General features: G+C 37.0%; 1 protein-coding gene across 9 annotated transcripts in view; it reads right to left on the reverse strand.

Annotated features, from left to right (window-relative positions):
• LOC123559586 (PTB domain-containing engulfment adapter protein 1-like) overlaps positions 1-13129 on the reverse strand; it is a 228074-nt gene that overhangs the window by 112439 nt on the left and 102506 nt on the right. For 5 of the 9 annotated variants that reach the window (XM_045351536.2, XM_053552557.1, XM_053552558.1 and 2 more), the window contains 2 exons: positions 7620-7753; positions 4918-4982 (listed from right to left, as the gene is read on the reverse strand). In XM_045351536.2, coding sequence (XP_045207471.2) covers positions 4918-4982; positions 7620-7629 — 75 coding nt within the window. In that variant the 5' untranslated portion in view covers positions 7630-7753. Of the gene's footprint in view, positions 1-4917; positions 4983-7619; positions 8064-13129 lie in introns of all 9 variants that reach the window. The other 4 variants (XM_053552559.1, XM_053552556.1, XM_045351531.2 and 1 more) reach the window with 1 other exon arrangement.

A 13129-nucleotide genomic window follows, 5' to 3' on the forward strand; every position in this document is an offset into this window, starting at 1 on the left:
AGGTCAATGTCAAGGTCAAACTTTATTTCAGTACACAAACCTATGCATGTGGTCCAAATTTGAAGGCTGTAGCTACAAAAATGTGAAAGTAGGTCACTAGGTCAAGATCAAGGTCAACTTATGTCAAAGTTCATCTAGCCACTCAAAACTATACATAAGGTCCAAATTTGAATGTTGTAGGTTATGACAAGAAGATTTTTAAAGTTTTTCCCTATATAAGTCTATATAAACCATTTGACTCCCGGGGCGGGGCCATATTTGACCCCAGGGAAATAATTTGAATTATCTTGGTAGAGGACCACTAAATGATGCTACATACCAAATATCGAAGCCCTAGGCTCTGTGGTTTTGGACAATAAGATATTCAAAGTTTTTCCCTATATAAATCTTTGTAAATTATAAAAATAAACAAAGGGCCATAACTCACTCAAAAATTGTTGAACCAGTCTTATTTTCAGGGGGACACAACTAGGGTACCAATACATCATTCTGACAAAGTTTGTCAAAATCCCCCCAGTAGTAGACATGTAAGAGATATATGTGCGTTAAACAAAACACTTCAAATGCAGCTGTTTTAGGAGACTGTGGTCGTTATCCACTGTTTATAGCGGCAGCCAAACGCTGTATAAAGTATTGGTTGAAAATACTAAAAATGCAGATTTATAGACTTGTAAAAAAATGTTATAATATGATGTCAGTATTTGACGAGATGGGTAAAACAACATGGGCTACTGGTATTAAGGATCTATTAATGTTAACGGATTTGGATATATTTGGAACCAACAGTCAGTTACCAATGAAACAATGTTTATCAAGTCATTTGTTAATCGGTTGTGTGACCAGTACAGACAAAATTGGAATAGTCATATAAATAACAGCCCTAAGTTATCGACCTATTGTTTGTTTAAGTATGACTTTAAACATGAAGAGTACTTATCTGTTATTATAATACGTAAATTTAGGAATGCCTTAGCAAAGATATGTACATCCTCGCACGATTTAGAAATAGAACGAGGGAGGTATAATAATACAGCAAGGGAGGATCGTATATGTAAGATATGCCAGATGGCAGTTGAGACAAAATACCATTTTATTATGGCATGCCCTATATACGATGATATAAGACAGCAGTATTTGCCGGCAAAGTATTACACAAATCCAACTGTACATAAATTTAATATTCTTACGAGTACAAGGTCTGAGATATTGTTAAATAATTTGGCAATATTTATATACCATGCTTTCACAAAACGAAAAGCAAATTTGTAATAGATAAAATATTTTTTGCTGATGCTATTTTTGTTAATGATGCTTAATGATACAAATATGGCACCTGATTTGAACCAATGATAACTTTATGAATGTATATTATGTGATAAGTATCATGTAAGCTTTCTTGATTACAAGATATTAAATTGTACATTTTTACATACAATGTAATGTAATAAAAAAAGTTGACATATTCTTAAGAATACCATATGTAAATAGAAAATAGAAGGAAACCTTCCGGGACCACATGAATTGCTCGAGTGAACCCGGGTGCCCGAGTCATCGATACTCGAGCGAGCGGTGTTTCACTGTACATTATTTTTCCTTGTGTATAATAAGTAAAAATATTCAGATACTATTTCTGTTACATTCGAACACATAATAAAGAATTAGGCTAATATTTAAATGTCATAAGTTTATAGCCAATGTTTTGGAAAGATACATACATCTTTGTTAATATTTGTAGATATAATACATGTGTATAAGTAATAATATGTATTATATCTATCTTTAGTGTACCTGTACATTTGTCTAAAATGTCTTTCTGTACTGCATTATATTGTTATGGGCCGGTAGCCAGTATCAAATAAACATTTTGTCATTGTCATTGTCATTACTCAGGATGTCCAATCATCCTATGAAGTTTCAACATTCAAGGTCAAGTGGTTCTCAAGTTATTGATCGGAAATGGTTTTCCATATTCAGGCCCCTGTGACCTTTAATAGAGTGACCCCAAAATCAATAGTGGTCTTCTACTCTGCATGATCAATCATCCTATGAAGTTTCAACTTCTGGGTCAAGTGGTTCTCAAGTTATTGATAAGAAATGGATTTTTATGTTCAGGCCCCCGTGACCTTGACCTTGAAGTGACCCCAAAAACAATAGGGGTCGTCTACTCCATAAGCCTGCCACCCTATGAAGTTTGAAGGTTCTAGGTCAAATGATTCTCCAGTTATTGACCGGAAATGAAGTGTGACGGACGGAAGGACGAACTGACGGATGGACAGGACAAAAACAATATGTCTCCCACAGTGGTCAAGTGGTGGGAGACATAATAATCTTGGTAGAGGGTCACACAAGGACCATTTGTGTAAAATTATTTCAAAATTGGGCCAGCAGTTTCACATGAGGATTTTCTTAATTTCCACTATATACATATAGTGACCACATCCCCTGGCTGCTATGTTTTTTGACAAATCAGTATAATTTGAACAATATTGGAAAGGGTGACATAAGGACCATCTGTGTGAAATTATTTCAAAATTGGTTTATGAGGAGATGTCTTTTGAAGATTTTTCAATTTTTAGCTCTGGTAGCCCCTATGTGCAACCAAGCAGAACTGTCTGAACAACTTTGGTAGAGGACCATCAAAGAAACATCCATGCCAAGTTTCATCAAAATCCATTCTGTGATATTGGAGGAGATGTCTTTTAAACATAAATGTTTGACAACGGACAGACAAATGCATACACACACAACAGACAATGGACACAGCGTGATCACAATAGCTCACCATGGGTATTGCTCAGGTGAGCTAAAAGGTTACAGACCAGACAATAAAGAATACCAAAAATGTTCTCAAAAGGTAACCTTGACCTTGGAGCTAGGGGTCTGGGTCTTGCACATGACACATCAACTCATTACAGGGAACATTTGTGCCAAGAAATTTTAAATCAGAGTTATTGACTGTACAAGAAACTGACCATTTTAACCTTTGACCTCTAAGTGTGACCTTGACCTTAAAGCTAGGGTTCTGGGTCTTGCGCAAGACATGTTGTTTCATTATGGGGAACGCATGCGCCAAGTAATATCAAAATCCCTTCATGAATGGCAGAGATATAGACACGAAACAGACCCTATTAACCTTTGACCTCTAAGTGTGACCTTGACCTTGGAGGTAGGGGTCTGGGTCTTGTGCATGACACATCGTCTCATTATGGGAAACATTTGTGCCAAGTAATTTCAAAATACCTTCATGGATGGCAGAGTTGCGGACTGAACATGAAATGTGACGAACAGATGGAAGCTAGGGCAGAAGGATGGAAGGTCGCAGCCTATTTCTATGTGCCCCTTTTTTTCTTCAAAAATGGCAGGGGACAATAATCTTATGTCATATAACAGGATCATACCATTAAATGGGACATCACCTCGACAGTATAAAGAATATATTGCCTCAAGTTATGGAAGCATTATAGACAGATTACATGGCATCTTCCTTTGGCATCTTAGTGATAAAGGGAAACAGTTTAAAAATTTTTAAATGGCATCTTAGTATTAAATAGAGATTACTTTGACACTATTTAGTATATAATGACCTTAAGTAATGGCATCTTGGTAAACAAGAGGGTCATGATGACCCTGGATCGCTCACCTGAGTAATAATTATGAGCTACATGTTTCAAATGTCAAACTGATGACTTTTAGAAATTTTTTGGAAGATTTTCCGTTGTACAATCAAGTAACCCCTGGGGTGGGGCCAATTTTACCCAGGGGGTCATGATTTGAACAAGTTTGCAGAAGTCTACTAGGCAATGTTACATATCAAATATCTAAGACCTAGGCCTTCTGGTATATTTTTAGCAAATTTATGAAGATTTCCCTATGTACAATCAAGTAACCCCTGGGGCTTGGTCAATTTGACCCTGGGGGTCAAGATTTGAACAAATTTTGTAGAAGTCCACTAGGCAATGCTACATGTGAAATATCTAAGCTCTAGGCCTTCTGGTTTATTTTTAGAAACTTTTGAAGACTTTTCTATGTACAATCAAGTAAACCCATGGGGCAGGGTCAATTTGACCCCGGGGGTCATGATTTGAATAAATTTTGTAGAAGTCTATTAGGCAATGCTACATGTGAAATATCTAAGCTCTAGGCTCTCTGGTTTATTTTTAGAAAAACTTTGAAGATTTTCCTATATAAAACCAAGTGACCCCTGGGGTGGGGTCATGATTTGAACAAATTTTGTAGAGGTCCACTAGGCAATGCTACATGTGAAATATCTAAGCTCTAGGCCTTCTGGTTTATTTTTAGAAAATTTTTGAAGATTCCTATGTATAATCAAGTGACCCCTGGGGCGGGGTCAATTTTGACTCCGGAGGTCATGATTTGAACAAATTTTGTAGAGGTCTACTAGGCAATGCTACATGTCAAATATCTAAGCTCTAGGCCTTCTGGTTTATTTTTTAAAACTTTTTAAGATTTTCCTATGTAAAATCATATGACCCCTCGGGGGAGGTCAATTTTGACCCCGGGGTCATGATCTGAACAAACTTGGTAGAGGTTCGCTAGGCAATGCTTCACAACAAATATCTAAGCTCTAGGGCTTCTGGTTTTTGAGAGGAAGATTTTCCTTTCGGTTGCCATGGCAACGAGAGTTCTGCATGGAATTCAATTCTTTGAAAAAATTTTGTAGAGCTTCACCCAAGGAACATTCCTGTGAAGTTTGGATGAAATTGGCCTAGCAGTTTATGAGAAGTTGTTTAAAGTAAAAGTTTACGGACGGACGACGGACGTGGGACGGTGAGTGATCACAATAGCTCACCCTGAGCCTTTGGCTCAGGTGAGCTAAAAAGACAGATTACCTTGATGGAATCTTATAAATTTTACTGATTTATGATGTAGCATCTTAATGTATGAAAGGAACATTACCTTGACAGTATAAAGTATATGGCCTCGTGTTATGGCATCAGGTGGATGGATCCACTGTTTGTTTCCTGAAATTACGGAAAGATTTGTTTGTTTCCTCTGAATATAATGCCATTTTCCAATGGAAAAGCTTAACCCATTTTAACAACCACTCTACTGAGCAAATACCGCAATGATATATTTTCTTTCACATCTAACAGAGCAACAATGTCAGTCTCTCCAGTGTTGTTGTTCTATAGTGGTTGCACTGTATTGAACTTACAAGACAGGGGACAGTTGATCAAACCCGAGTGTTTCCAGTTTCCAGAGTTTCTTGTGTTCCAGGGTACCAGTGTTCCAAGTTCCAGTGTTTCCTGTGTTCCAGGATTTAGTGTTCCTTGGTACTGCAGTGTTCCTGGGTAATGAGTGTTCCAGGATAACATACCAGTTCTAACCTACTACAGGAGTAACAAGTGACCGAGTTTTGCAGTGGCAATACATTAGTCCCCTACTGTATAAAATAAATTTGCTTGACCTTCAATAGTGACCTCTGACTGACAACCATGGGTCATATGTGTGACACATATCTAATCATGGGGAACATTTATGTGTTTAAAAAAATCCTTCAATGCAATAAAGTTATGGGGCAGAAACAAATTTTTACTCGACCTTATACGGTGACCTTGGCCTTTAATCAACAAGCCCAGACCATGTGTTGACACACTGTCTCATCACGGGGAACGTTTGTGTAAACCTCCAAGATAATTCATCAATGCATATAAAAGTTATGTAGCAGAAACAATTGTTACTTGAGTTTCAATAGTGACCTTGACCTTGGACCTACAAGCATAAATCACATAAGTGCTTAACTTACATACTGCCTTCTATTCACATACCAAGTTTTAGGAACCTAGCTTGACTACTTTTTGAGTTATTGCAGGATCCAGATTTTTGAACAGACAGATGGATGGACGGATGGACGGAGGGCATTCCTATAGTCCCCTCCGTTGTTCCACAAGTATGGGACTAAAAAGGACTTCTGTGATAACTGTGCAAATTGTGTAAAGAAGAATGCCCAAATAATGCCCATATTAACATTTTTCTGCTATCATATCTTTATTCTGAATCTATATAAACATCATCTCTTTTTTCATTATCATTATTTTTTTTGTGTGCATGAGACATTTAGCTTTCAAGCTTTTTAAGGTTGGGGTCTCTTTTTAGGCATAGGCATTTGGTACATTTGTCTGGTCAATAATGCTTTATATGATAAAAAACTTCAGAAGACAGTCCAGGACCCAATTAGAAGATGCTTTTGTAGAAAAGCACATGTCTCCCCCAATGCACAGTCGTATAGGCAAGAAGTCAATAGGGGACAGGAGCGAAAGTCAAAAACACACAGATGGTTGGCTGCAATAGGGATGTCCAATCATCACACTAAATTTCAACATTCTAGGCCTTGTAGTTCTCAAGTTATGAACTGGAAATGGTTTTCCATGTTCAGGCCCCTGTGACCTTGACCTTTCATCAAGTGACCCCAAAATCAGTAAGGGTCATCTACTTGACATGTCCAATCATCCCATTAAGTTTCAACATTCTGGGTCAAGTGGGTCTTAAGTTGATTGGAAAGAGTTTTCTATGTTCAGGCCCCTGTGACCTTGACCTTAGCTCAAGTGACCCAAAAACTGATAAGAGTCACCTACAATTTAAGTCCTATCAATCTATGAAGTTTGAAAGGTCAAATGGTTCTCTAGTTATTGACCGGAAATGGATTTCCATGTTCTGTCCACTGTGACCTTGACCTTTAATAGACTGATCCCAAAATCAATTGGGGTCATCTACTCTGCATGTCCAATCATCCTATGAAGTTGCAACTTTCTGGGTCAACTGGTTCTCAAGTTACAGACTGGTTTTCCATGTTCAGGCCCTTGTGACCTTGACCTTAAATAGAGTGACCCCAGAATCAATAGGTGTCATCTACTCTGCATGTCCAATCATCCTATGAAGTTTCAACATTCTATGTCAAGTGGTTCTCAAGTTATTGATCAGAAATGGTTTTCAATGTTAAGGCCCCTGTGACCTTGACCTTTAAAACAGTGACCCCCAAAATCAATAGGGGTCATTTACACTGCATGACCAATCATCCTATGAAGTTTCAACATTCTTGGTCAGGTGGTTCTTAAGTTATTGATCGGAAATGATTTTCCATGTTCAGGTCCCTGTGACCTTGACCTTTAACAGAGTGACCCCAAAATCAATAGGGGTCATCTACTCTGCATGAGCAATCATCCTATAAAGTTTCAACATTCTGGGTCAAGTGGTTCTCAAGCTATTGATAGGAAGTGGTTTTCCATGTTCAGGCCCCCGTGACCTTGACATTTGATGGAGTGACCCCAAAAACAATAGGGGTTGTCTACTCCATAAGTCCTGACATCCTATGAAGCTTGAAGGTTCTAGGTCAAATGGTTCTCCAGTTATTGATCGGAAAAGAAGTGTAACGGACGGATGGAAGGACGAACGGACAGGGCAAAAACAATATGTCTCCCCAAGTGGGGAGATAGAATAATAAATCCAGCATCCATTTACATTGTTCATTTTTGAAAAATAAGTTTTTAAACATTGACAAAATTTGACAATTGCATCAGATTTACTACTAGTGTTAATTTAATTATGATAAAAAAAAAACATGATAAAAGTGCTTTAAGAATTAAGTTAATATGACTTACCTGACCGCATCTCGCTAGTGTGATTTCTGTTAATTTCTTCAATTCTTGACAGACTCAAAGACCTGTTTATTCCGACATTTATAAACTTCCGTCTACCAAACTCCTCATTTGGGATGAGCACAGCGTTCTGTCGACTAACAAAATAATCCTTAAACAGTTTTGCGCGATCCATTGTTTATATACCCCCAATCAAACTTTTATCACAATTTTATCACAACGTCAAATATCACAATTAAAGCTTATCACAGAAAAAGATTACTTGTTTAATTATCTATATCATTTTTAGTATCAAGTTGTTCATGTTCCTATCATTCCGATAATGATTTTGACAGTTTCTCATTTTCATTAGACAGTTTATGCATTAGTCCATAGTTATAACATTTGCATACAAACTGTCATCATTTCTGAGAATTAAAATATTTCATGTAACTCAAATCTCTGTTTCTGTAAAGGTAGTAGACTATGAGTTCTAAAAAATCTTAAGGACAACAACAAACATAAATACATACAAAGCTCAGGCTTCAAAAATCATCTACCATTAATAGGGTGTTTGTATAAAATACATGTGTAACAATAGCTGCAAATCCGAGGTCATTTAGAACTAAAAATACATCACAACCTTGAAAGATGTAGATGCATTTGCCAAATACTATTTGTAAAGACCGTACCATAGCTCTTCGCATACTTCGATTTTTCAAAATAAAGTGGTTTTTACAAGTGCACCAGTTACGATTAAAAAATGTAAACAACGGACTCTGTCTATGAATCTTTGGAATAAATGAATGACAGTCGATCTTAGTCATAATACTGACTGACATAGCATGCAAATGATTCCGTGTGTTGCAGAAAGGTATTTAGTTTGTAACTGTAATTTCCTATCAGTTGAAATCCTTCTAAAACTGGTAAAATAATTGCTTATATTTGGACAAAGCTCAAAGTCTTTGCCGTTCGACAGCTGCTACAAGGGCAAATGTAAATGATTCAGTGTAAGTTATATTTCACTGGTACTACCAGTTAGTAAGTTCATACTCTGAACAACATGTCAGAGAAATTTGGGCAGTTTTGACCTATCTAAACGTTGGCAGCATTAGATTATATTTTTTCTTTACAAGAAAATTGCCTTTAGGTAACAAAGCGAATAGGCTGATAATCCGGAGTTCACCGATTATGATGTTATTGTCACAAAATTGTTCCAGTTCAAGTAATGTAATAGGTGCACTTAAACTGATAGCTATTAGCTACTGCTGTTATAGGGAAGTGGTAGAGTGTCTGATTTATGTGTGAGAGGTCCTGGGTTCGAGTCCCGGTTAGAGCTTAAATAGTCGCACTCTGCTACAGCATATTTTTGCTGTTTACTGACTGCCACAGATGTTCTAAATTTTTAGCACACAGTATCATGGATCATTATTTAGAAATCCAGGTCACATTGAATGTTAAATCAAATGCACCCAATTAGAAAATATTCACTATATTATGACCCTCTGATGTTTTGCTCTCCATTTCAAGAAGAGTTACATTTCCTTGATCACAAAATTTTCTTTTACATGAAAATATTAAATGCTCATAACTCTAGGCTTCTGGTTCAAGTATTCTCTATATATCAATTTTTTGAGAAAAATATGGACACTTGCCTTCATTTCAAAGCTTTTTAACTTCAAACCTATGATTTAAAAAACTTAGGTACTATCTCTACTATTTGTTTTGATTATATTATATTGTGAAATCATTAATATCTGTCGGGGACTAATTTACATGAAAGTTAATCCAATGTAAAGAAGTAAAATTCCCATTTATCTTACATGAAAAAGTTGAAATTCCTGAAATTATATCATTAAACAAAAAACATGGAAATTCCATAAAAACCAGGTTTTCAATTGCATCACGCCAACAGGTTCTTAAAACAAGAGGGCTATGAAGGCCCTATATCACTCACCTGACCTAAAGATCATAAAGATTAACATTCTGACCAAGATTCAAACTTGACCTAAAGATCATCAAGATTAACATTCTGACTAAGTTTCATGAAGATACAGTCATAAATGTGGCCTCTAGAGTGTTAACAAGATTTTTTCTTTGATTTGATCTAGTGACCTAGTTTTTCATCCCACCTGACCCAGATTTCAATCTGACCTAAAGACCATCAAGATTAACATTTTGACCAAGTTTCATTAAGATATGGTCATAAATGTGGCCTCAGGAGTGTTAACTAGCTTTTCCTTTGATTTGACCTGGTGACCCAGTTTTTGACCCCACATGACCCAGATTCGACCTTGGCCTAAAGATCATCAAGATTAACATTCTGATTAAGTTTCATGAAGATACAGTCATAAATGTGGTCTCTAGAGTGTTAACAAGCTTTTCCTTTGATTTTACCTAGTGACCTAGTTTTTCACCCCACCTGACCCACATTCGAATCTGACCTAAAGATCATCAAGATAAGCATTCTGACCAAGTTCATTAAGATATGGTCATAAATGTGGCCTCAGGAGTGTTAACTAGCTTTTCCTTTGATTTGACCTGGTGACCTAGTTTCTGACCCTGCATGACCCAGACTTGAACTTGACCTAAAGATCATCAAGATTAACATTCTGACTAAGTTTCATAAAGATACAGTCATAAATGTGGCCTCTAGAGTGTTAACAAGCTTTTCCTTTGATTATACCTAGTGACCTAGTTTTTCAACCCACCTGACCCAGATTTGAATTTGACCTATAGATCATCAAGATTAACATTTTGACCAAGTTTCATTAAGATATGGTCAAAAATGTGGCCTCTAGAATGTTAACTAGCTTTTCCTTTGATTTGACCTGGTGACCTAGTTTTTGACCCTACATGACCAAGATTCAAACTGGATCTAAAGATCATCAAGATTACCATTCTGACGAAGTTTCATGAAGATACAGTCATAAATGTGGCCTCTACAGTGTTAACAAGCTTTTCCTTTGATTTGCCCTGGTGACCTAGTTTTTGACCCCAGATGACCTAATAGCAAACTCGTCCAAGATTTTATTGAAGGTAATTTTCTCACCAACTTTCATGAAGTTTGGGCCAAAATTGTGACCTCTAGAGTGTTAACAAGCTTTTCATTTGATTTGACTTGGTGACCTAGTTTTTGACCCCAGATGACCCAATATCGAACTCGTCCAAGATTTTATTGAGAGTAACATTCTGACCAAGTTTCATTAAGACTGGGCCAAAATTGTGCCAGACGGACGACAGACGACGGACACAGGGTGATCACAAAAGCTCACCTTTGAGCACTTTGTGCTCAGGTGAGCTAACAAAATGGCCATTTTCTATTATACATATATTTTTTATTATAACTATGACCATATTTTTCTATTTTTAGTTACCCAATGGCATTAAAATGACCTTTTTGTCACCAAAAAAAAAAAACAAACAAGAGGGTCATGATGACCCTATATCATTCACCTGTTAAACCTGGCCTAGATAAACATTCTGACCAAGTTTCATGAAGATAGGGTCATAAACGTGGCCTCTGGAGTGTTAACAAGCTTTTCCTTTGATTTGACCTGGTGGCCTGGTTTTTGACCCCACATGACCAAGTTTCGAACTTGGCCTAGAGATCATCAAGATAAACATTCTGTGCAAGTTTGTTTCAAATCAGTGCATAAATGAAACCTCTATATGGCTGAAAGGGTCAGAATAGAAATTTTTTTGACAAATCAAAATAATTTGAACAATCTTGGTTGAGGGTCACACAAGGACCATTTGTGTAAAATTATTCTAAAATTTAGCAAGCAGTTTTACGCAAGAAGATTTTTAAAGTTTCCTCTATATAGATATAGGGAAAAGTGACCGTGACGCCCTCTGGTGGCCATGTTTTTTATTTATGAATCAAAATAATTTGAACAGTCTTGGTAGAGGGTCACACAAAGACAATTTGCGTAAAACTATTCTAAAAATCGGGCCAGTAGTTTCACACAAGAAGATTTTTTGAGGTTTTCACTATATACATATAGGGAAAAGTTACCACGCCCTCTAGCGGCCATGTTTTTTGATGAATCAAAATAATTTGAAAAATCTTAGTAGAAGGTCACACAAGGACCATTTGTGTAAAATTATTCTAAAATCGGGCAAGCAATTTCATACAAGAAGATTTTTAAAGTTTCCACTATATACATATAGGGAAAAAAGACCATGTCCTCTGGCGGCCATGTTTTTTGATGAATTGAAAAATCTTGGTAGAGGGTGACATAAGGACCATTTGTGTGAAATTATTACAAAATCAGACCACTGGTTTAGGAGGAGATGTCATTTGAATTTTTTTCTATTTTTAGCTCTGGCAGCCCCTATGTGCAACTAAACGGAACTGTTTGAACAACTTTGGTAGAGGACCACCCAAGGAACATCATGGCCAAGTTTCATCAAAATCCATTAATTGAAGGGCCATAATCCAAGAGTACCTGGGGCAATTTGGGTGGTTACTGTACTTGGCTAAAATATTATGCCCTCAAACACTGTCAGCAAGTTTGGTAAAGATCGGATGAAAACTGTTTGACTTAGAGAGCACACAAGGCTAAATTCGCAGTTTTTCAAGTAATTCATGGGCCATAATCCAAGAGTGCCTGGGGCGATTTGGGTGGTTATCGAACTTGGCTGAGATATTATGCCCACAAACATTGTCATCAAGTTTGGTTAAGATTGGATGAATACTGTTCGACTTAGGGAGCGGACAAGGCTAAATTCGCAGTTTTTCGAGTAATTCAAGAGCCAGAATCCAAGAGTGTCTGATTTGGGTGGTTATCGAATTTGGCTTAAGATATTATGCTCACAAACATTGTCAACAAGTTTGGTGAAGATCGACTAAGAGAGCAGACAAGGCTAAATTCACAGTTTTTCGAATAATTCAGAAGATCGGATGAAAATTGTTTGACTTAGACAGCAGACATCCCTCGGACGCTGACTGCCCACCGACCACCATCCGCCACCACAGGTGTTCACATAATATGCCCTGCTCTTTCAGAGATGGGCATATAAAAGCAAGAACTGTCGGAGGACAGCAACATTCGACTATTCAGCAGCCTTGTCAATTGAATAAAGACAAAAGTCGAAAAAGGGAAATAATCTTGTAAAAATGCAAAACAGGGTTAGGGAACCTGCACAGTGCATATCAGCTTATGACAGTGGACAAGTGTGTGAAGTTTCAATATATTCCCATTAGTGAGTACTGAGATACCAGCTTACATACAAAACCTTAACCAAAATTTTCTAAGTCGAAAAAGGGGCATAATTTTGTAACAAGAGATCACAGAGTGATCTTGGTGCCCACCATTGAACCATTTTTGAATGTTCAAAATTTCAAGACTAGCTCAAGGTCAAAATCAAGTTCATTTCAGTACACAAAACTGTGCATGTTGTCCATGCATGTGGTCCAAATTTGAAAGCAGGTGTAGCTTGAGAAATGTGAAAGTTGGTCAATAGATCAATTTCAAGGTCAAAGTTCATTTTGGTACACAAAACTATGCATGTACTTCAAATTTGAAGGC

The sequence above is a fragment of the Mercenaria mercenaria genome, chromosome 10 (assembly GCF_021730395.1).
Source record: "Mercenaria mercenaria strain notata chromosome 10, MADL_Memer_1, whole genome shotgun sequence".
NCBI classification, from domain to species: Eukaryota; Metazoa; Mollusca; class Bivalvia; order Venerida; family Veneridae; genus Mercenaria; species Mercenaria mercenaria.